Source organism: Stegodyphus dumicola, chromosome 1, assembly GCF_044657685.1.
Source record: "Stegodyphus dumicola isolate Sdum_Otavi_A_Nest chromosome 1, ASM4465768v1".
Taxonomy (NCBI): Eukaryota; Metazoa; Arthropoda; class Arachnida; order Araneae; family Eresidae; genus Stegodyphus; species Stegodyphus dumicola.
This window is the reverse complement of record NC_140768.1, coordinates 143,777,131-143,801,764: the sequence shown is the minus strand read 5'-3', so window position 1 is coordinate 143,801,764 and position 24,634 is coordinate 143,777,131. Positions and strand designations below refer to the sequence as shown.

Here is a 24,634-nt window from a genome sequence, read left to right as displayed (position 1 = left end):
TTCTTCATGTTTTTATCCATTTTTTGCAGCAATTCCACTTTTTGTTTGATGAACATCGAAACATACTTTCGTTTTATATGATCCTTTGGGAGCTCCAGAATCGGAAATTCTATTTGACATAATCGAATAGTATTGCTCTTACAGTCTGCAAAAAATAATAAGCCGGATCCAATTCGAAAATTAAGGAACAACGCAATCATCAACATTAACTGAAATCGATAATTAGATAATTTTAGCTTATACCGTTCGTTATACATAAAATGCACACGCGAAAACGTATTCTGCGGTTGCGAACACTCATATGCGCAGTGATAAAAGGTCTTACGTGCACGCGTAAACACCTATGCACATGTGTCAATGCGCCGCATGCGCAGAAAGTTTTTAGCTTTGAGGTCCGGATTATAGATCATTCCGAATTAACGACTTTTGACTGTATTCTATAGCGCAATCATTATACCTATCCAAGTTGTCATTCTCTTCATCAGAAGAAATAAAGACTCGCATATTGTCAGGTCAATGTAAGGCCTCTCCCCACCACTTTGATTTGCTATTGAAATTATGATGCGAAGATATAATTCTCAAGGGGGAAAGGAATTTCTTAGCACCTTTCTGAGCATAGCCTGATCACCTCCTCTACCTTAGTTTAGTTTTCACCTGCTTGTTCCTGCAGGTATTCTCCGCCCATTGCGGCCAGTATTCACTGCTTGGTATTTTTAAATGCAATCTATCGGTGTGGGGGCAATTGAAGAGCTAGTGATCTGCATCACGTACCGCGCCACGTTCACACAATTCTGAGACTCATTTGCCGAATCTCTTAAGATAATGTGGGAAGGGACCATGGCCAGTGTAGAAATGAATTTGTGCACCGCTGTATGTTTTAACTCGGCATGTAACTTTTGGAAAAAACTTGTAGGTTCTCCTCCCTGTGTTTTCTCTTTCGCATATTTTCTGCCATTCTTGTAGGAGCCTACTGAGTGTAATTTTTTTTAAATAGGACTGCAACGCACTTACTGCGTTTTCCAGTCTACTGGAGTCATTGGCTGCAGCTTCGTTTCCAGTAATACCCACATGAGCTGGAACCCAGATTAGGTTAGGTCTGTCATCTGGTGAGATCCTTAGAAGAATTTTCTGTATATCTTGCACCAAGGACTTGTCTTATGCCCTCGGATGGGCTCCAAACTTGAGGCAGAGTAGCTATATATACATTGACCTTTGTTCTTAATTGACGTTTTGCCAAATCAATGGCTGGTTTTAATGCAAGAAGCTCTGCCTGAAAGTCGGTATTTTTGTCTTCCAGTCGTCTTTCCCACTTCTTCGAGTACACAGTAAGCACAGCCTGTGCCCTTCTCCGTCTTTGAGCCATCTGTACATACAGCTAATGCTTTCTCATTTGGCGGGGAGTATCGCAGGTTTACTGTGATAAGTCTGTATGTGTAAAAAGTATACTTAAAAATCTTACCTGTACATTTTTGCTGTTTTACCATCTAATTCTGGAATGGCTATTTCAGGAGCTGTGGTAGGATATGTCACTGGAATCTGTAAGAATAAATATAAATTATACCTTAAATTCAACAAAGCATTTTTATAAAATGCAATATATGTTAAGAGAGATCATTAAAATATGATTATATGTATCTAAAGACTAGCAAACTAAAATGATTTCTTTTATTAGAGATTTCAACTTAGCAAAACTTATTTTCTAAAAAGTTAAAAACTGAGTTTAAAATTTTTAGAAAATTTGGAAATTAAAGATATCTGAAATGACCTTGAATTGTTACGAATAAAGAACTGATTATTTTAAAGCATGAGCATTCACTTTATAAGAATGATAGGATACAAACATATGAACTGCAGAATATTATGTTTATTCAATTTCTATTTTGTAGAATTTAAGTGGTGTATGAAGTCTGAAAACAATATAGAAGGCTTTTATAGGGTGGTTTCAAATCATATGAAAATTACTTACAAACCACAAAAATTATTTATAAAATTATGAAAGCCACAGGTAAGATACTTTTTTTTCCACCATTCTTATTCGCTATTTTTTCCACTTGAAAATTTTACTGATACTCTTTTATAGAACTGTTAATGTACCACTAGTCTAAATATTATTCTTCACCTTAGTACATCAGCCTCTAAAAATTTTTCAGTGTTCCTTACAGACACCATTTCAGAAACTACCAAATAGACATAGATAAATGGATATTTTATTTGATTCATTATAATAAGTGCTTTTTTTTTAATATATAAGAAAAATCTTACATCGAATTCAATTGCAAATTCATATTTCATGAGCTCGTGCACATGCCAGCATTTACCAAACCACTGCGTCCCATCCTTGTTTGATTCTAGGCGAAACCAGTCATTATCACTGTCTTTGTTGTTTTGAACATACTAAAGGAAAAAAAAGACTTTGTTCATTATGCAAATATTTTAGTATTAGAAAAATACCTATTCATTACATGAGGGGGGGGAAAGAAGACTATCTGATGAAGACAAAAATATTAAGGGGAAAAAAACCCACAGAAATAATGAAACAAAGTGCAATAAAAGAACATGATACTTATATATTATCCCACTGACCATGAAAGTTGGCAGAGATTCTGCTTAAGTTGAGCCAATTATTCCAGCAAAATTCAGAAGAAACTGATGCCTCTTTACTTAATAAATAACCAATACTTGACCCACTTTCATAAAAAAGTTTCACAGAATTTTGATTTGTTAGGCCCTCCGAAACCATGAGTACAAACTTTCCACAGGTTATTGTTCCAATTTTTTTATTGTCCTCTTCTGTGTTCAGTTGATTATTCCATGTCTATTAACGCACACATTTTTGAATGCAGGATCACATAAATTTAAAACTAACCCACTACTTGCTATTCTGTAAAAGGCAGGTGCCAAATTTTAATCATTTCTTTCAAAATACAAGGGAGAAAATCGACAATAACAATAAATTTATATCCTTGTTCATAAAAACAAAACATGGCCTTTTGAGAATCAATCAGGATTACATCAGATAAAAGTGTAGAGGTTCTAAGCACATTGTTATATCAAGTAAATTTAACTGGCACTAAATCACTCTGCTTGGCAACAGTCTTATGGTTGACAGGATAATTAATAAGTATCATGAACATTACTCAGTATAGAAATAAAGTAGATTGCATTATTCCATTTTCAAATGAAATTCAGTTTTACTTTTTCTTGACCTTTTCCCGATTCTTTATGACCAAAGAGAATAATTTACCAAACATTGTCACATCAATTATTAAACAAATGTTTATAAATTAAAGTTAGAATTTTTTTTATTTTAAAATTTCAGTACATTCAGTTTCATTGTCAAATAATATTAGAAAGGTAATTAATATTAGAAAGGTACTTTGGCATTATCTGCCCAATGCTCCTGCAAAATCGCCAATCATTGGCAACTACTTTTTCATAAACCTAACACGTGAAAAACAGTAACCATTTTAAAAAATGGCAACACGCTGAAAATTACATAAAACAGCAACGGGTTAATAAAATTCAAAATGCACAAAACATGCATAATAAAACAGTAAAAATTGCATCAAACAATAACAAATGAACTAAATTAAAGACACAACAAACATCCATCCACAATAAAACACTTGTATATTCTTGGTCCATATGCACAGCGAACTGTTATAACTTAAGAAAGACATCAGAGAACTGCAGAATTCTCAGCATTGCAGAGCAGACCAGTACTTCATGTACTTCGAGTACATACATGCTTAATAGAAACACACTGGTACAGCTGCATATAAGAATGTTGTTTGCTTGTTTTGTATGATTAGTAGAGAGATCTTTAATTTTAATTGATCCCCAGAACTGAAGAAGAAAAAAAAAAAGGTACTTATGCAACCATCTTAGTAGAAGTCGTCAAATTTTCAGAATGTGCCACACTGTGATAACCATGCACATAGCAATTCTTCCAGCAACCATCCTTATAACAATCCTTCAGTCAGCAATGGTGCAATTTTCATATGCCTTCATTCTTTTTTGTTTTATTCTAAGTTCCAAGAATTTTTATATGTGAATTGTGATTCCCCCCTTTAGTTTTAAAATATAAACTTGTGGAATTTGCCAGCAATGGAAGAAACCTTAATAAATTTTTTGCAAGAATGCAGAATTTTGCTGAAATTTTTTTAAAGGAAGCAACCAAGAAATGAGTTTCCTCAGCTGCTGTTGCCGAGCGTCGTATGAAGCCGAGTCTCCCCAATTCTAAAATTTTTTTTCAAGCAAAAATACATCGCTGTGTACTTCAGAAGGAGAATAGCATAAAAAATACAGAAATATTTGAAGAATGTGTTTTATTTTCTAATGTATCACATAATCCTCATTCAAAAATTCAAATTTTCAAAGTATGTTTTTAAATCGCTAAAATATGCTTTCATTTCATATGTTGATAATGTATACCTACTTCAGAGTCGTAGCTAGGGTTTCCAATGTCCGTGGACAGCTGAAGATTTCATGGCTCCTCCTGTTTGCTAAGAATGGAAAATATTTAATTCTAAAATTTTGTAACACCAGTTTGGTTCCCCCTGGATTCTGCACCCAGAGATTGATGTTCTTCCTTGCTTCCTTCTAACTAGCCTCTGACTGACTGCTGATAAATATCGACCAATTTCTCACCTTCACATTATGTTAATAGCTGGTAAGTGGGAGGTTACAGGCAGGGCTCTGGAGTCGGTAGGGAAAATGACCAACTTTGACTCCCGGAATTTCAGACTCCGACTCCCTCATATATATATATATGTAAACATATACACATGGGTTACAGCTTATTTTTTTAGTATAAAAGAAATAATAGATGCTACAGAAAAAAAATTGAAGCAATGGCATAGCAAATTATTTATATTAATTAGCATTTATTATGAAATGGAAAAACTGGCATTAGTTATTTCTAAGAAACAGTATAGCTTCGGCAAGATCTTCTTTGTTGGAGGGGCCATAGATCCGATTTGATAAACTTCAGAGCTGAGAGGAGTCTTTCCACACTAACTTGAGTAGGAGGAAGAGCTGTTCCTGTTAGGAACTTCTTTTAACTTTTCAGGATAGATTTTTGTAAGTTCTAAAAGAGGTGTCTTGCAAGCGCAATCATATTTCTCTATTTCCTCAAAGGCCATGCAGAAATCTTGTTTGCATTTTTTTATTTTCATATCCAAAGGCTCTTGGTTCTTCATTTTCATTCGCTTTACCTTAGCCTTTTTCAATATTATTCAAAAATATTTCTCAAAATCTAATTCATCTTTCGAAGAGGATGATAGAGACTCAATTGCAATGTCTGCAATTTGACTGTTCTTATTCGAATTCGCCAATTGTTCTGAGAATAATTTCATTCTTAATGAAAGTTCATAGATGGCTTTCTTTGTCTTTTTAATTTGTTCGTCATCCAAGAAAATTCGGTGTTTTGGATCTACAAATATTGAACCCAGCAAGATCTCATTGTCTAGCAAACTAGTTTCTCTTTTCTTCATTGAAGAAATTATTCCTTCTGAAATAAACTCCCCATTTCAGAAAGAACAAGCATCACTTCTTCCATTCTTGCTTCCTATCAATTCTTCAGAATGCAGCTTTTTTGTGCCTATATACGGTGTAGTAAGAAGAGTTTCCAATTCTGCAAGATCATTCCACAGTCTTTCTGTTAGTGAAACATTAGGGTTACCTACATCTTCTAAAAAGTTCTTAATTCTAACAACCTCTTTATCATTAAATATGTATTTCCTTATCACATTGCTTGATCAATAATCGCTCCCTTTCCTGCTCGCTTCCTAAGAATGGGATTAATTTTTGAGAGTTCTTGCTGCTATTGCTAAATTTACAGTGAGATTTGTAACTAAATGAAGTAAATAAATGAATCAATTTAATCACTAATGACAAATATTAAATCCATCCTCCTCCCTTATATTTATTTATTAATATGTCAATAAAATACAAAATAACTATGTATTACTGTATATAGTCCATAAATAAAAATAATAACTCAGCTTGTCATTAATTTTTTCAATTCATTTTAATTTCATTTCAAACTGTCCAACAAAAACTGGAGTCGGAGTCGACCTGTTTTTAGCGACTCCTTTTACCCCAAAATCTGCCCAACTCCAACTCCACAGCCCTGGTTGCAGAACCTTATATAGTGAAGTATGGAAGAGGGCGACAAGAATGTTCAAGTTTCTAGAAAGAGAGATTGCTGTTTGGTAAAGCAAAGCTACAGGCCATTTTCAAAAAAGCGTCTGGAAAAGCTGCCTAATGGGAATTATGAGGAAAAAGAAAAGCATTAAGTTAGGAGGGAGAAAAAGTATAAAATACATTGATTGTACACCCATGGTGGGCTGTGACAGCACCGGATCTTTGATTTTTCTGATGTGAGGCAAAAGCTAAAACTGCCGCCCTCACCCATCATCCTTTAAATTTCTCTAACATATTTTAATTTGTTTAATAAATACAGAAATAGATAGGGTTTGAGGTAAAAACCTAAGCTCCATTTTATACTAAATTCTTTATGTGCCCCCTCTATTTTTTTTTTTTTTTTTGTTATAAAGGAAAAATATGTACCAAAGTTACATAATTAGAAAATCGTCTCCTCCTAGGAGAATCGTCTTTCTGTTGAGCTTACTTTCGGATTCAATCCTAATTCTGAGTGTGTCTAACCCTCCAGTCCTCGACACCATTCATTCCTCCGTTCTTGGGGAAATGGGCATATCCTAAGTTTCTCACTATTCCGTATTATTACATACCATTTAAATTAGGTTAAGTTACATTATATGAATATGGCAAAAACAGGAGGGCTATCTGCTTAGAGGAGAGGTGCTTTCGTGAATAAACTTTTTAAAGGAAACTGGCTCGTATTCACGTTACACATGAGGAAATCCCCGAAAACAAACCATGCAGCCAGCCCGCTCTCCTGGGTTTGAACCCAGGCAAGGTGGAACTACCCGTATTCATCGGTCTTAAACACTCGGCCACTGCTGAGGAAATTTTTTTTATTATTTACTATGTGTTTTGTTCATTATTTACTATGTGTTTCGCCATTAGGTATTGCATGGAAAGGGAGGAATGCTCCGCGGAAACAATGTTTAAGGGAAACTGGTTCGTATCTGCTAGAAGAAGGTGCTTTCGTGGAGGAACTTTTTAAAGGAAACTGCTCATATTCATGTTACACATGAGAAAATTCACGAAAAGAAACCATGCAGCCAGTCTGTTCGCCTGAGATTGAACCAATGCAAGGTCAAACTACCAGTATTCATTGGTCTTAATCACTCGGCCACTGCTGAGGACATTTGTCTGATTATTTGCAATGTATTTCGCCATTTGGCACTGCATGGGAAAAGAGGAATGCACGGTGGAAAAAATTTGAGAGGGAAACTAGCTCGTATCTATGTTACACACAGGGAAAATCACGGATATGCTCATAAAGCCAGCACAATCACATATGCTTAACCCTCGGACCGAACTACTAGTGCTCAGCCACTAATTTATTACCGCAATAATAACAGTCAATTTATTACCCTAATAATAACTGCTGAGCCAACTAACGCTCAGCAGCTTTTATTGCTCAGCCACGGAAAAATGCCGAGAAATGCCTATTGCTGAAAGGAGATATTCTGAAAAGATTATACAGAATATGGTTTATTACTGAGAGTATTTGTGCTTCCTGCCTTGTTTTTCATACTTTCTATTTCATAAGTAATTTTAAGTTCTTACCTGCCTTAAGTCAATTAAAATATCACGAAATTAGTAACGAAAATTAAAATTTTACTCTGAAAGCCTTTTGTTCTGTAAATAAATGCACGGAATCGTCATAATTTGATCTGCGGTTTGATTTTCGGTTGCCAGAATCGAGAGACTTGATAAACGCTCCTGGCTCACCGATGATCGTAGAAATTTTTTAATATGTTTTAATTTGCTGAAACTTCGATCTGAACAGGTTGAAGTGTTCGTGATTCGTCCTCAAACAGTTCCTCAGATTGCTTTTTGTGCTTTGGAAGTTTTCCTTGTCAAAATAGACTCAACTGCAATTTTTTTGGCTACTATTGACTTTTGTATCCAATATCCCATAGGAGTTTTCTCTCATTTTTTATAAATCCTCAGTTTTGGTCAGTTCTTTTGTTAATTACACAGAAAGACGAATTCCTTTTGAATATCTATATTTGCTTGATTGAATTCTGAAAAAATATTAACTCAAATTTTCAGGTTGATAGTAAATTCAAAATTTTTCACAGCAGGTATGAGATGTCCTACACTTTCACAGCCACATATTTTGCCGACCATCTCGTCTAGTTGCTTCCTTTTAAGTTGTATTTTGTACATTGTTTCATAATATACAATCAAGTAGTGTATCCGACAAAAAAGCGAAGTATTTTATGAGTAATTCCAAACAGATTAACTGCTTCCGTGCACGAAGAAGCAGAATGCACACTGACAAGATACGAGGAGCCAGCCAAACATGGCACAAATTCCTCCAGCTTTCTTATAAGTACAAGTTAGGACTTTTTTTTTTGTTTGTTTGTTATAAAGGAAAAATACATACCAAAGTTACATAATTAGAAAATCGTCCCGTCCTAGGAGAATACAGATATACATTCTCTCATCTTTCCACTAACTTCTACGAAATCAATTAAATTTTCCTTTACCTCATGCACATCTTTGTGCATTTTTACTTATTGAATCACCTGGTTCAATTTTTTCTCCATATGTGTAGTACTTGGCTTCTTTAATATCATTTAAAATGCTACTTCAGATTGTTTTGCCTTTAAGTTTATAACTTATTTGAATTATCTTTGATAAATATGATTCCTTTCCCTTTGTTAGGTGTTTTGATTAGTACCTAAGAGTTGAATTATGTTTGGCAAATGGAGAGATTAAATTCAGAAAATTTCCTTGGCTAGGTCGAGGACACTTTGTCAACAGGCTTTTTGGGATTTCATCAGATCCAAGAAAAGAACGACAGTTTGTTGAAAGATACAGTGCCGCATCCATGACTATATAGAAATCCTCTCCATTTTCCTTTCTCTGTGTAAATGAGTCGCTCAGTGTCGTGATCGATACCTTGGCAGGATTTCATTTGTACTCGAATTTTCCACTTAATCATGCACCTCTGTGGATTCAGACGCTTCATGCTCAGTTAATCCTGCTAAAACTTTTTTTTCCAATTAATGAATCCTGTAGTATGGTGTAGCGGCAGCACTATGTTTCTGATAAATCTTGCAGGGTGTACAAAAAATTGCATTCTTGTCTTTAGAATATGTAAAGCAAGATCTTCTAAGCTTTTCATTATTTACTAATGTTCTATATCACATGTCAAATGTCTGCCATCACGTTCAGTGGGACTGAGGTTTACGTTTACTGGATGTTTACCAGCTAATAATACTGATTGACTGCTTAAGAAAGATTGTTGGTGATAGTTCATTTTTTTCTATGACCAGCCAACTGCATGAGTCCAACAAATAAAAAATTTTTAGTTTTTTGTCTTCCTGCTGCCCGCCCCCATCTAAATGAAAAGATCTTTATATCATGGTTTCATGTTCTCTAGCTATTTGTTTGATATCGATGAAGGTTGTTCTTTCAAATGCTGACTTGTAGATTGTTTGGGAATGATATATGGAGTCATGTTTGATCGAGCAAATTGCAAGAAATATTAATACCCTCTACAATCTCAGCATAATCAAAATTACGGCAGGGTCTTACGGTTTACTTCTTCTGTGGAGTTATTTTTTCCTCTTAGCTGAAATATGTTTTCTCTGTTTGGCCTTATCTTTGGCTCATTTTCTATATTCGGCTTTTCTCCCCCTCGGCGCGCAGATGTTTTCTATTAATCTAAATGAAATTCACTATGAATTGCCTCAATAAGATATAACTAAGAATTGACGTAATTACACTGAACAGTCCTAAATAAATAAATGGTCACGTCTTGCTAAATATAGTGCAGGCTATTAAAAGCAAGCATATCTTAAAAAAAAAAAAGACCGAAAAGAGAGTACAAAAGTGACCTGAAAACTTTAAAAAAAAAAAAAAAAAAACTTAAAAATAATAAATCTAGCTTTAAAATCCAAAATGCGCTCCACTGTTCCGAGTCAAACCAAAGGTGAGCCAAAGTTGCCAACTGGCTGCAAAAAAAAATCTAAATGCCTTGCTTTCATCTTGAAGACATAACAACGGTGTCTTGTATATACTCGACGAATATTAATTTAAATTATTTCATTTGTTCAGGATGACCCAAGGTTAATTTTTTGGGGTTAGCTCTTAGAAAGTAGTTATATGCTTCTCCATTTCCCAGCAGAAGTTGCTGTGGAAACCAGGCGACTTCTTCAACAAGCTATCGTTCTATTTCTCATTTGAATACACCCCGCCCGGGCAGGAAACGATAGAGGGACTTCAGACGTTACTGATAGGGTCAGTCTGATTCTATCATGACGCCTGGAGTCTCTCTATTGGCCTCTTTCTGATCCTATACTTATAGTTGTTTTCGCTGTACTTAACTTTATTTTAACTCATGTTTCTTTAAAAGGGTTCCTAGTGTTTAATTATGAATCCTCTTAAAAGAGGTTTCTAAACTTGGCCTTAAAGCTATTAACATTGTACTAAAATTAGAGAGCTGTTTTAGCGAACAACATACCAAATACGATCCAGCGTTTTATTTGAATTTGCTGCCCACAACAGTTGCCGCCTGGAGCAGGAACTCCAGCATGCCCTCCGCTAGATCCGGGACTGGGCTGTGACCATGTGTCAAGTATTTAATCTCCATTACCAATGACCAGTTTGTATGCAATCTTTACAATTAACGCATTTTATCCCAGTGTCCTATTTAAAGGACAGTTGAAAAATAGTATGCAGAAATCAGTATTTGCTTGGTGTGAATATTTTGCCAGCTGGGATATGTATTAGCATCTGCTAGTGAGTTATGTCTCGACCCCTCCTTTTTCCTCTGGACATTTTCATTATTCATTGCATTAGTGCGTGTGGTTTGTATCATCTCTTTGTGGTTGTAGAATTCATTTTCAGTTCATTTTAGAAGTTCGGCTGGGCATTTTGTATGTGAAAGTACTCTTTTCTTATTATCCTGGTGGTTAATGAAAGCTATATTGTTATTAGGTGAGTTTTAGCGCATTGTTTCATAATTGTCCTCTAAATAGGACAATGGGACGATAAGTATGCAATTGATGCGTTCTTTCCCTCTTTATAAATATGAGAATAAAAATTTTTTTCTAGTGTTTCACTCCTGCTGAGTTATGTCAGTGCAAATGTTTCTGAAGTTAGAGGAAGCATTAGAACTATTCAATAGTTTAGATTCAGATGCGAGCGACGTTGAAATTGTTGTGTTACCACCAGATGCCAGTGAACTAACTGACGAAGATGAAGGGGATGAGAATGAAGTAAATACTAGTGAGATTATTGTAAACAATGTTCCTGGGTCTCTGGAGGTTATAACTGGAAAAGTTTCCAGCTTGAACCGTCCACACGCTCTAGTGTTTCCACAACAAAGAGTAAAGAAAAAGCTAAAAGATACCCGTCATCTTGGATAAAGAATAAATTACCACAATATACAAAATGGAAAACACGGAAACAAGTGACTTGCTCAAGCAGATGGAAACTGCAATGAAAGATAAAACTCCATCAGAGCTTTTTGAGCAGTTTTATTCCAGTGAAGTCTACGATCTCATTGTAAAAGAAACTGTGCAATATGCAACAGATGTAAAAAGCGAACACAATTTCTTGACCACTGCTAACGAAATAAGTATTTTTATCAGAATTTTGCTTCTAATTGGTTACCATTCAAATACCTGCGAACGTGACTACTGGTCAGATGCTGAAGACCTTGGCATTACCCTGGTGAAAAATGCTATGTCACAAAACCGCTTCCAAAAGTTCAAATTTTATTTACACTTTGTGGACAATGGAACTGTCAGTCAGCATCTCCAGGATCGATCCTTCAAAGTAAAACCTTTGTTTGCCATACTCAATAATAATTTTAGGAAATTTGGACACTTCTCTGCAAATCTAAGCACTGATGAAATGATTGTCATGTATTGTGGTAGGAATAGTCTGAAACAGTTTATCTGAGGCAAGCCTTGTAATATCTTGTTATTTAATAAATAAATATAATTATTGTTGAAGTGGCAACTCCATATTTGTATTAAACCGTTACTCAGCAACGTGAGATATTGTTTAATTATTTATTTTAACAGCTAGCAGTAGTATGAAAATTTTGCCACTTAAGAATTGTATGAAATTTGTATATCACCGTGAACTAGAAATAAAATATATGTTCTACTAAGAAGATTGTCTGTTTTGTAAATTATTGCAAAATACATTACAGCCTATACATTTTGGTTATAAACTTTGGGCTCTCTGTGGAAGCGAGGGATATTGTTATAATTTTTCTCTCTATTGCGGTAAAGAATCTGATGCAAGAAATGATACTCCTCTTGGTACTCGGGTTGTGATGAAACTAACAGAGAATATTGTGAATCCTTCAAGCTACACTTTATATTTTGATAACTTTCTTACTAGCATTAATCTTTTGAAAAGTCTTCGTGAACAGGGTTTTCGAGCTACAGGAACCATACGAGAAAATTGGACAAACCACGAGTGTCCTTTAGAAGAATTTAAGTCTATGCGGAAGAAAGAAAGAGGCATGTCTGATTTTGCATTTGATGAGAAATCCGAGATTTTCCTGGTGCGATGGAATGATAATAGTACTGTCACTGTTGCTAAAAATTTCAGTACTTTAGAACTATTCTTTGATGTGAAGAGGTGAGTGAGAGGACACAAAGATAAAGTTAATGTGAAGATGCCAAATTTGATTAATTCTTACAACAAACATATGGGCAGTGTGGATAACCACAACTGGTCGTCTGGACTTTATTCCATTAAAATTCACAGAAAAAAGTGGTACTGGCCACTACTTTTTATACGTTCACTGGATATGGCTATGGTAAACGCCTGGATAATTCGCAAAACTCTGAACAAAAATGAAGCTCTAAACTTGAAGGAGTTCCGAAGAGCTGTAACAACAGTTTATCTAAAAAAACTGTGATAAGTACAAAAGGTAGACCTAGGATCTCGACTGTACCTTCTGATGCAAAAGAAGACATCCGTAAAGATAGTGTTGGTCATTTTTTACTAGAGCCAGAAAAACAGCGTCATTGTCAAAGAGAGGGCTGCAAAGGAAAGCCAAAAACATACTGTGGCAAATGTGACAAAACATTTTGTCAGGCTTGCTTTGGACCTTTCCTTCAAGATTAGAGTGAAATTCATCTGAAAAGTGAACTATATTGTAAATAAGAAAGTACCGTCAAAAGTCGTTAATCTGGAATGGCCAGGACTTCGGCGATTCCGGATTATCGATTTTTCCGGATTATAGATCATCAGTTTAAATCTGGTAAGATGGCATGCAGAAATTATAAAATTAAAAATATGAAACCGTAATTTATGAAATAAAGAACAATTATGATCTAAAGGGTATCAAAATTTACAAAAAGAAAAAGCTTAATATTTATTTGTTAACTTTATTACACATTTCTTTCAATGTAAGTTGCTTCGTTTCATGTGATAATACTTTCTCTTTAATTCTATTAAACAGACATAATTTCTTGTGGAGTTACAAAGTTCCGCTGTTCAAGTCCTATAATTGCTGTGTCGAGAATACCGACTAATTTGTCAAGCGAAATTTTTTCGTTTTCAATAACCTCTGTGTCACTTTCTTCACTATCGGAAGCGAATTATAATGACGAGGAACTTGATTTAAATCATATCAAAGACGGAGGACATCGAGATGAAATACTACATTTAGTAAGGAATTATTAAGCCAATTAAAATAAAAACATTTGTCCTGAACATAAGGATAGTGCTGACAGATCAACTTCCAATTCATTGCGCGCCGTGTCGTTTCCCTCCCCCCCACAGAGCAGCGTGAAATTGATAAACATATTTCGGAATGATTAGATAATCAAAGGATATGCCTTTATCCATTTTTTGCAGCAATTTCACTTTCTGTTTAATGGATTTCGAAACATACTTTCGCTTTGTAGATCCTTTACATATTAGTAAATATATATCGGAAATTCTATTTGACATAATCAAAAGTTCAAGCTTACTTTTATATAATTGCTCTAACAGTCTGAAAAAAATAATAAGCCGGATCCAATTCGAAGATTAAGGAACAACGCTATCTACAACATTAACTGAATTAGATAATTTTAGCTTAGCTTATACCGTCTATCATACATTAAACACGCATGCGCACACGCATATTTGCGGCTGTAAAGGTCTTACGCGCATGCGTCAATGCGACGCATGCGCAGAAAGTTTGTAGCTTTGAGGTCCGGATTATGGGTGTCCGAATTAACGACTTTTGACTGTATTAGTCAAATAAAGTAAAATTTGTACACAGAAATCACTTTTCATCATTATGAATGATATGAATCTTTTTTTTTTTTTTTTCCCTTTCATTATATACTTACTGCAGCTTAAGAACTGACTCATGCAGCAATGACTAAAGTAATTTTTTTCTAAATATATGAAATGGAATACCAAGTATCATGGTAAACATTTTACGTTCATTTTATGCTTAGCAAAGAATAGATTTCAATTAATGGTGCTGCAAAGTGATGAATGTGTTGATGAAGAGAAATTTATCGTACATCAAAAGATTACATTTAGTGCTAATTTGAATTAAGAATAATAATTGTTCAGATAAGCCAGTTAAAGTAGTAGACTTTAAGGTACCCCTTGTATTATGGCAAAGTTGTTTAATTTATGGTAGCCTGGGTAACCGAATGTTAAGGAAACCCTATTGTGATGTTAATCGGGTGCATGATTCTGGGAAATTTTGAATCATGGGATGTTTTATAAGAGCATTTGTGGTTTTATTCTTTAGACAGTAGAATGGCTGAATGTAGTATGATTAATTTGAAGTTTCTGTACTATTTGGAATGAAAGGGGAAAAGAGCGTTAATTGACTGGTGTGTAAATGAAGGTTTACTTAATAGCCATTATAAGTGTCCTGTATGTAGGAAGGATATGCGTCTAGTCGAACCTAAAAACCGTTTAGATGGATTTGTAAGAAGAAAGGTTCAGATGTGGCGACGCCGATATACGGATTCGGGTTCAGATAATTTTAGGCAGTTTTTGGATGCTGTTAAGGACTTTTGTGTGCAACAGACTAAAGACGAAGGAACTTCTAAATAGGGTAAGTGGATATTTTCTTTTTGTAGTGCTTTAATGTATAACATGTTTTTTCTTTTTTATGTTACTTTATTGTTTGGTTTAAAATGTAGTTTATTGAGATTATGTATCTTTTGTTTGCCTGCATTGTAGAACTGGGGTGCTCCTTTGACTTTTTAAGTGAAAATATATCTAAGTGTATATGGACAAAGTAAAGGGAGTACGCAATGCAAGTTTGTGCTATTCTTGAATTTTTTTAAGTGAAAATAGGTCGACGTGTGCATGGATAAAGTCAAGAGAGTACGCAATGCCATTTTTTTTTTCCATTCGGGGATTTTTTTTTTTTTTTAAGTAGGTCAACATGTACAGATACAGAGTTTGTGCAATTCTTTGTCTTGTTATTTTGGCTTCAAAAAATTGCACAAAATCTGCATCCACGTACCACCAAAAATCGCCAAGGTGTACCCTAAAATATACTTTTACCAATGAGCCTTAATTACAAATTGAAATTTATTCATTCAGGACTTATATAAGCATATGCAGGAAACAGACCTAAGTAGTAGTCCATACCTGCCAACCTCTAAAGATAAAAATTCAGAAGATTTCTTCCAAATTCAGAAGAACACGAAGAATTAATATATTTGATATTAAAAAAATGACAATTTATACAAATAGAAAAAAGAAAATTGTACTTACATTAGTAAATCTCAATTAAGTAGTAACTAAAAAATTTATTAGGAAACATAAAACAAGAACTTAATGTTACACAAAAAATTATTGCAATGAATTTAGAGTGCATTTTTTGGCTTTAGCCAAAAATTCTTTGGAAAATTTATTGTCATAACAATTAGTTTCCTCATAACATTTAGCAATTAAAATGTTTTCTAGAGTTCTTGGTAAAATTGAAACATAGTTTTGTTTTTCTTCACAACACTGAGGACTCTCTCGCACTCAGCATTACTGTGTGGAATTACGAGAATAGCACATAAAACTCTTGCTAGTCTTATCATATTTTGGTGTTCCATCAGCTCTTTTTATTCTTTTTAAGGTACCAACGAGGACATCAAGTCTATCTTCTCCAGAACTGGCACAGTCTTCAAACTGTGCAGCAGAAAATTGGTTCTGTAGTTCATCTAAAGCATCATTACGGCATTCATTTTCCTTAATTGTTAACAAAAATAGAAATTTATCAATAAAAAAAGAATCTTTTCAAAAGATGAACTTTCAATTTGTTTCAAATTTGCCACTTCAGCATTTAAAAGAACTTCATTTTGCAAAGGAAACTTCCTTACAATGTAATCACAGGCTGAGGAAAAATACTTTCTAACACATTGAAAAAATTCTTTTTTCTCATGATCTTTCAAAGAATTTACAAGTTCCCTGGTTTGATTTCCGATTATAAGATCATTGTCATCCTTTTGATTTGCCAAACTATTATAGGCAACACGAATCAACACACTGTTTTTCACAACGGACTGTTTTACAAACTTAGTATAAAGTTCTTTCAAAAGATCATTAAGAATTTGGATAAGCAGGGGAGATTTTGGCGAAGCTGATTGTAGAAGGGTATTTACACTGTCAAAAATCTTAATGGTACTTAACACAAAACTACAATATGCTTTGTTCAAATCCGAAGAAAGAAGATAGAAAATCCTTTCCTCCCAGCTAATAGAAGACTTTCTTCTTCCCTTCAACTTCTTTAACAAAGTTGACCTTTGAGGAGTCTTCTAAGCATTTTCTTTCTAAAGGGTTTGATTCTGTGTGTTGGCTTTTCCCTTTTAAAGCATTTTGATTAGAAGCAAAGTTGGTTTTCGGAATCTTATATGCCGACAAATTTGATGGGATCTGTGGTTTCGTTTTGGTCTCTTCGTGGAAATATTTTAGCAATGCATCCCACTGTTCAATAAACCTTCCTAGAGCTCTGCCTAAGGATAACCATCTCATGCATACATGTTTCAGAATTTTTCTCGTTTCACCAGAGCACAGTTCTTGGAAATTCTTTAGGTTTTCTTTCCTTTTTACACTTTTTTCCATATAGAAAAACACATCAATCAGAAGCTGGTCAATATTTAATGGTAAAGCAGCTGCAGCTTTTTCTGCTGCCAAATTAATTAAGTGGCATGGGCATCCAATAACAATTAATTCATTTTGTTCTTTTTTGAGGAAAGAGGCTACACCCTTTTTGTCACCCACCATGACATGAGCATTATCTGCACCAAATGAAATGCAGTTTGACACTGGGATGTTAAGTTGTTTCAACTCATTAATTAACAAGGAGGCAATATTTTCCCCCATAGTGTCTCCATTTAACAATGGAAGACGCGAAAGATGAGTTTTCATTTCATTAGAAACATCACAGAAATATGTGACAACGATGGGGTAAAGCTTCCAATCGCTGTCGTTGCTGCCATCGATTGACACCGAAAATGCTGAATTCTGGAGTGCAGCTATCGTTTTACTTTGTGTATTGCAAGCAATTTCGTTCACAATAGAAGATGTTTTCGTGTGAGCACAAGCATATTTCTGAGCAATCTTGGAGTCGGGAAACATCCGTCTGAAAATTTGACCGGCGTGATGGGCAGCGCTTAGCGGCACGTTGTGTTCGACGAGGAATGCAGTAAACAAACACTCTGCCAAAATGACATCGGCATCCGAATTCGTAGCCGAATTTGAAAAAATATCATCCACTTTCTTTGATGTTGTCGAAGCCGAAGCATTAACTTCATGCTTTTTAGACTTAACATGCTTCACAATGTCGCTTCTTCCACCGTGACTTATCATGAATCGCTGACGAAAATCGCTGAATTGGCGAAAAATTCTAAAATTTCAACAAAAATTACTAAAAACACTTGAAAAAGGAAAAAAAATCGTAAAAAATGGATTACGATCGTAAAATCGTAAAGACAAACGCATTTTCTTAAAAATTACGAAAAATTCGTAAAAGTTGGCAGGTATGAGTAGTCTACATTTCGGAGTATCCCTTGGATCATCGCTAAGTTGTTGTTTCATTTGTGTTAACCTAGGTATTTTACAATGTATGTTTTGGAAACCCTATCATGGCATGACTGATTGTAATATATGATTGTTGGGAAAATATTTCTCAAGGCTTATTTCTGTGTTGGATGTCGGTTAGGTACCGACATCCAACGCTACAGAAAAAAGGAAGTACATTCCTTTTTTTTGTGCTTTATACCGTAAAATGGCTGCCAGTGGCAAGATTAATCTGAAGTTTCTGTAAGATTTTGAATGAATAGGAAAGAAAGTACTGATTGACTGGTGTGTAAATGAAGGTTTAAATGGCATCCTTCACCTCTCAATAAATCGGACAGTGACATTTACGGATCCGGAAACTGGAGCTCATATCAACACTTTGGAAGGTATGTGGATCGTAATAAAAACGGATTTTCGAAAGAAATACCACTGGCAGTCCAGCATTATGGAGGACACTTTAGTGGATTTATGTGGCAACTGCTGTTAGGAATTCTGTGTGCTACACACCAAAGACACAGGAATTTCTGAATACGGTATTGATATTTCCTTTTTGTAGAGTGCAGATTAGAAAATATGTATTTCCATTGGTAAAAATATATTTATGGATGACGCTTGGCAATTTTTGGCAGCACATGGATATCGAGTATGTGCAATTTTTTGACTTGTTATTTTGGCTTTGTGCAGCAGCAAATTTTGTGCCAAAAATCACCACTATACAAAGCCAAAATAATAAGTCAAAGAGTTGCACAAACTCGGTATCCATGTACGCATCAACATATTTTCACTTAAAGAAACATCAGAGAATTGCATAAACCATGTACACATTGAACTATTTTCACTTAAAACATCAAAGGAGCAGCCAACCAAAAATATATAATCTCAATAAACTACATTTTAAATTTAAAAAAATCAAATAACATAAAAAAGGAAATTCATCTTAGCACTACACAAAGGAAATATCCACTTACCTTATTTAAAAATTTGCCCGTCTTCAGTCAAACAAAATTTCTTGACAGCATCCAAAAACTTCCTAAAATTATCTAAACTAGAATCTGTATACTGGTGTCACCACATAAATTCACAAAAATAAGAGTCAAAAACCTCCTTTGTAGTGGCAGAATCCTCCAATGTTCAACCATACGCATTTTCCTTCGTACAAAGAGGACACTTATATTGGCTATTAAGTAATAGTCAATTAATGCTCATATTAGTCAATTAATGCTCTTTTCCTCTTTTATTCCAAATCGTACAGAAACTTCAAATTAATTTTACCACATTCAGCCATTTTACCATCTAAACCACAAAACAAGCAACAAACTTCCTAACCAACATACACCACAAGCCTTACAAATTTTTTCCCATCATTCAAATTCACCGCAATCAATCACACAACAAAATATGTCATAATAGGGTTTCCATAACGTTCAACTACTTAGGTTACCATGAATGAAACAACAACTTTGCGATAATACAAGAGGCACCCTTAAATCTACTCTAACCTTTCCATTTTATGTAATTTCCTTGTTTTATTTTGATTTAAAATGCAGTTGATATTATAATTTTTTATGCTTTAATTACGTTTTATTGCATTACATTTTGGATGCCATTTTACTTAGGATGATGTTGCACGGAACACGAATGGCAACCTCCCCCGCAAAAAATCCCTATTTTTCACCAAGGGGGGTCAGAAATATATTTTTCCCAACCTAAGTATAATAAACAACTAAACTGAGGCTTAACTTTCTATGCACATGATAGAAGCAAGACAAAATTTAGCCAAACAATATACCTCTAATTGCCATCTCGTGATATATTGCAAATAACATATAGCAAATATTAGGTAAGCTTTATGAATGATAACCATGAATCAGGTTTTCAGATATTGCAAACAGAAAGTATAAATTTTCAATTAATAGAATTTGTGAAAAAATTTGAAATTATAATAAATTATGATAAAACAGAAGTTTTTCCATTGCTATGACAATGTCCCAATCAATCAACAGATGGCAAAATCATATACATGTTCTAATTCAGAAAATATCGATAGTGAAGAAAGCGAGAGAGAAGTTATGAGGAAAAATTTCATTTGACAATTTAGAGGTAATTTTTGACAAACCATCTACTGTTCATGCTCTTTATTTCTTCAGTATACTGGGTGTCTGACTACTAGTGTGATAAGCATGTTCTTTAGATCTTTCATCAACTGAAAAGTCTGGTCAACAGTTGTAGAGAAACTGCCATGAAAATACCTGCCGACCAGTATGAACTTGGTAAAAGGGCTCTAGTGTAGAATTGGAAGCCCCTTTGATTAGCGATATTTTTTTTTTTTTTTTTAATTTTGTCAATGAAACCTTATTTCTGGTTACAATGATAGTTTTAACTTCCTGATTTTTTTAAATGAAAACAGATTGATGTGTACATGGAAAAATTTAAGGCAGTACGCAATGCATAGTTTGTGCAATTCTGAGATTTTTTTTAATTGAAAACAGATCGATGTGTACATGGACACAGAGTTTGTGCAATTCCTTGACTTTTTATTTTGGTTTTGTGTAACGGCCATCTTGAAATTGTGCCTTCCTGGCGCCGATCTCGGCGTCAAGGAAAAATCGCCAAAAAACAAGGGGCACCCAATTGCAAACTTTTGTAAAAAAAAACTCATAGTTGCGTAAATGTGTGCCAGCCATGATCATGAACAGCAAAGCAAGGTTGCCAGAATAAAAACATTACCTACAAACGAAATCTAAAACTTTCCCATACACCTGATACTTCACTTTGGTCATTATGTCTAACACAAAACTGAACCCATATGGCCCACAATACATGCAATCCCCCCCAGTCTGTTCATTTCAGGCAATTAAAGCACTGACACAATAAAAGCAAAAATTACGTACGTTAATTCCCAACGAAATATTAAAAAAGACATACACAACTGAATTACCTGAATAAGGGCTTGATATTCTTCTTTCAGTCGTTGGGGCCATAATTCTTTTTCACGGGGACCAGCTTTCGTTTTCAAAAGAGGAATTTTACTTAGAACTTTCCTCGTACCTTCATCAACCATACTGAATCTCAAACTTCAGATATTAAACAAAAGATATATAGAAACAAAATTTAAAACGTAAATAAACAATATTTCACTGCCGAAATTCTAAATATGTTACCCTCTGATGCACTCCGTGCTCTGAAGTGTCAAATACGAAACAGACAGACAGACAAAATAGACAGATGTCTTATTTTGCACCCGCTAAGTCTTTCTGCACCGATGGGCAAAAAATCAAGCATAGGTGCGAAGGAAAGGTATATAGAAAGAGGGGCAATTTCGTATTTGAGGAGAGTAAAAAGGAACTTCGTACATCTTGTACGAGTTCAAAAGGCCAGGAAGAAAAGATGGGACAAAATAAAATTTAAAATAAATGGCCCAAAAATAATAGAGGGGAAAAAAAAGGGCCTATAGAAAGAAAAGGAAAAGAAGTAGAAAATATCCTAAAATACGATTGTGTCCATGAGTGTAGTTAAAAGGAGAAGAATTTGTCTTCATTTACAATAAAGGTGTGTGTGTTTGGTGAGTGTGTTTGTTAATGTTGAATAGATGTGTTACTGGGGGGGGGAATATTGACGTTGTTAAAATGCTTCGTATCAAGGTATTTAGCATGGAATACAAAGTAATATGTATGCTTGCATCCTGAGATATCAACAAAAGTATATATTAATTTAACTAAAGTAACTTATGCTATTTTGGTTCCCAACATTTTCATACATTTTTCAAAAAACAGCAGCAGACAAACAACATAGAACCATATACAATACAAGACCACAACCGTACACACACACACACACACACACAAAAAAAAAAAAAAAAAAAAAAGATATATATGTGTGTGTGTGTGTGTGTGTGTGTGTGTGCGTGTAAATTACTGAGTATATGTATTAAAAACACAAATTAAACATAGTATTTATAATTTTAACTATCATAATTTATTACAAGATTAATTATTTTACTATCATAATTTATTACTAGTTAATTAATGCTAGTATAACACAATGAGGCACACTATTATTTATATAAGCTTATAGTTCTAAGAATTTATTTAAGGCAGTGAAGAATAAACCATCCCTTACATATGGACATTTAACAGATAGCAAAGAACAGTATGAGAAAAAAATCTGTGAGGTATAATATTATTTAAAGGTGAAATTATATTTAAGGGATCTAAAAAAAAGAGAATCCAGAAGATCCGAGAGGGAAATAGCGCGATGCACTGAGTCCCCAGACGAGACTCAGTGCATTTTCCCTCAGACGAGAATCCTCAAACAAGATAAGGGGGGCTATGTAAGTGGTGACAGACGTGAACTGATAACGTTGGCGTCTGTTTGAAATTGATTCACAAAGGAAGCCACAACCAATGAGCAACTTCAAGTATTTTTTAATACTAAAAAACAGATGAAAAGTTAGAATTTTTTTATTTAAAGGCACTTAAAAGAAATTGGATTTAGTTTAGATGAAAGAAAAGTACTTATCTCAAAATTTCAGGCTTTCGTAGCTTTCCAGGCTACGTATTTCCAAACCCTACCCCACTTTTCGAATTTTTGACGTCATGGACAAATCGACTAGTTTCGCCTGGATGGTAATTCTTGAGCATGCGCTGAAGGGCGAGAAGTAACATATACATAACAAAACTTTGGCTTGCACCACCTTAATAGCAGGTGATTTAAATGCTAAACATTCCTCTTGGAACTGTAGAGTCACAAATAGAAATGGAGAAAATTTAAGCAACTTCATCCACAATAGTAACATCAATCTCATTGCTCCCAATCACCCAACGCACTATACGCACAACGGACTAGGGGATATTTTAGATATAGTTTTGATGAAAAACCTTCCTAATATTCCTAATCTTGATGTTCTCCCAGAACTTTCGTCTGACCATCTCCCTATAGTCTTCAACTTCTAATGAATTTATCCCCCTCTCCCTAAAGCTCATACAAAAGTTAATTGGTATATGGTTACCGAACAGCTAAATTCTGTTAACAGCAGAGCCATACTTCGTTATGACTGCGACATTGAGCTGGAAATCACCAGATTAAACTCCAAAATTCAAAACGCTATCAATAATGCTACCTATACAGTCAAGAATAAAAATCCCTATGGCATCCCAGAAGAAATTAAATCCCTTACACAAGAAAGAAATAGACTTCGAAAAAGATGGCATATTACTCGCAGTCCTACTGAAAAACGTCATATTAATTATTTAAACAGAAAAATAAAAGAAGACATCGCCACCCATCGATCAAATTCGTGGGATAATTTCCTAGAAAACATGGTTCTTTACCCAAACTCTGTTTGGAAAGTAACCAAATCACTCAAAAATCTTTCACCCAATCAAATTCACCCCCTGTATCACATGGGCAAAATTCACCACTTCGAAGACTCCATTGCTGAAATTCATGCAAAAGAATTAGAAAACATTTTTAAACAACATGAAAATAAAAATTCTGATCACGAAAAAGATATTAATTACTCTGTCAATAGCATCCTCAAAAGTCCCAGCATTAATTTTTTTACGCCTGCATCTCCAAACGAAGTTCAGCAAATTATTAAAAAATTAAAGAAGCGCAAAGCTAAAGGATATGACATAATTTCTAATGAAGCGTTGCAAGCTTTACCTATAAGATGCATAGTCTTAATTACAAATATTTTTAATGCTTGTATTAGACTCAGCTACTTTCCATCGCAGTGGAAAGACTCGATCATTGTTACGATCCCGAAACCAGGAAAAGATCCAAAGCTAGCAAAAAATTACAGACCCATCAGTCTTCTGCCAGCGCTTAGAAAAGTTTTCGAACGAGTACTTAGTGCTCGGCTCACCAATCATCTAGAACGCCTTAATCTCGACAAGCATCAATTTGGATTCCGCAAAGGCCACAATACCACACATCAAATATTAAATTTAGGTTGAATTTATTGCCCAAGAATTTACAAAAAAGAACGGAGTAGCGGCATGCTTCCTCGATTTCGAAAAAGCTTTCGATCGAGTGTGGCATGCTGGCTTACTTCATAAGCTATCTAACTTCCTTTTACCAAACAGCTTTATTAAGCTTATGCATTCTTATTTTAAACATCGTACTTTTCAAGTGCGCTGTGGTGAAGCAATCTCTTCAAAAAAAGTGATTTACAGTGGAGTAGCTCAAGGCAGTGTTTTTAGGACCGAAGCTTTTTACAATATTCATAAATGATATGCCTCTACCTTTTCATTCTAATATACTCAAATATGCCGACGACACAGTCATCTTCACCAGTTCACGAAGTCCAAATAATGCTTTAGAGAAACTTCAGCTCCAAGTCAACATTATTAACAAATTTTGTCAAGACTGGAAAATCAAACTAAATACTGATAAATGCTGCGTAGTTCTCTTTCGCAGATACAGAAAAAATATCTCAGTGAATATAAATATCCGACTC

General features: G+C 34.6%; 1 protein-coding gene across 1 annotated transcript in view; it reads right to left on the bottom strand.

Annotated features, from left to right (window-relative positions):
• Positions 1-21,384, bottom strand: part of Ufc1 (Ubiquitin-fold modifier conjugating enzyme 1) — a 49,235-nt gene extending 27,851 nt beyond the window's left edge. The window contains exons 1-3 of the mRNA XM_035363914.2: positions 21,113-21,384; positions 2,263-2,394; positions 1,460-1,536 (exon numbers count right to left, since the gene is read on the bottom strand). Of these exons, the coding sequence (XP_035219805.1) occupies positions 1,460-1,536; positions 2,263-2,394; positions 21,113-21,235 (332 nt within the window). The 5' untranslated portion in view covers positions 21,236-21,384. The remainder of the gene's footprint in view (positions 1-1,459; positions 1,537-2,262; positions 2,395-21,112) is intronic.
• Between the last annotated feature and the right edge of the window lie 3,250 nt (positions 21,385-24,634).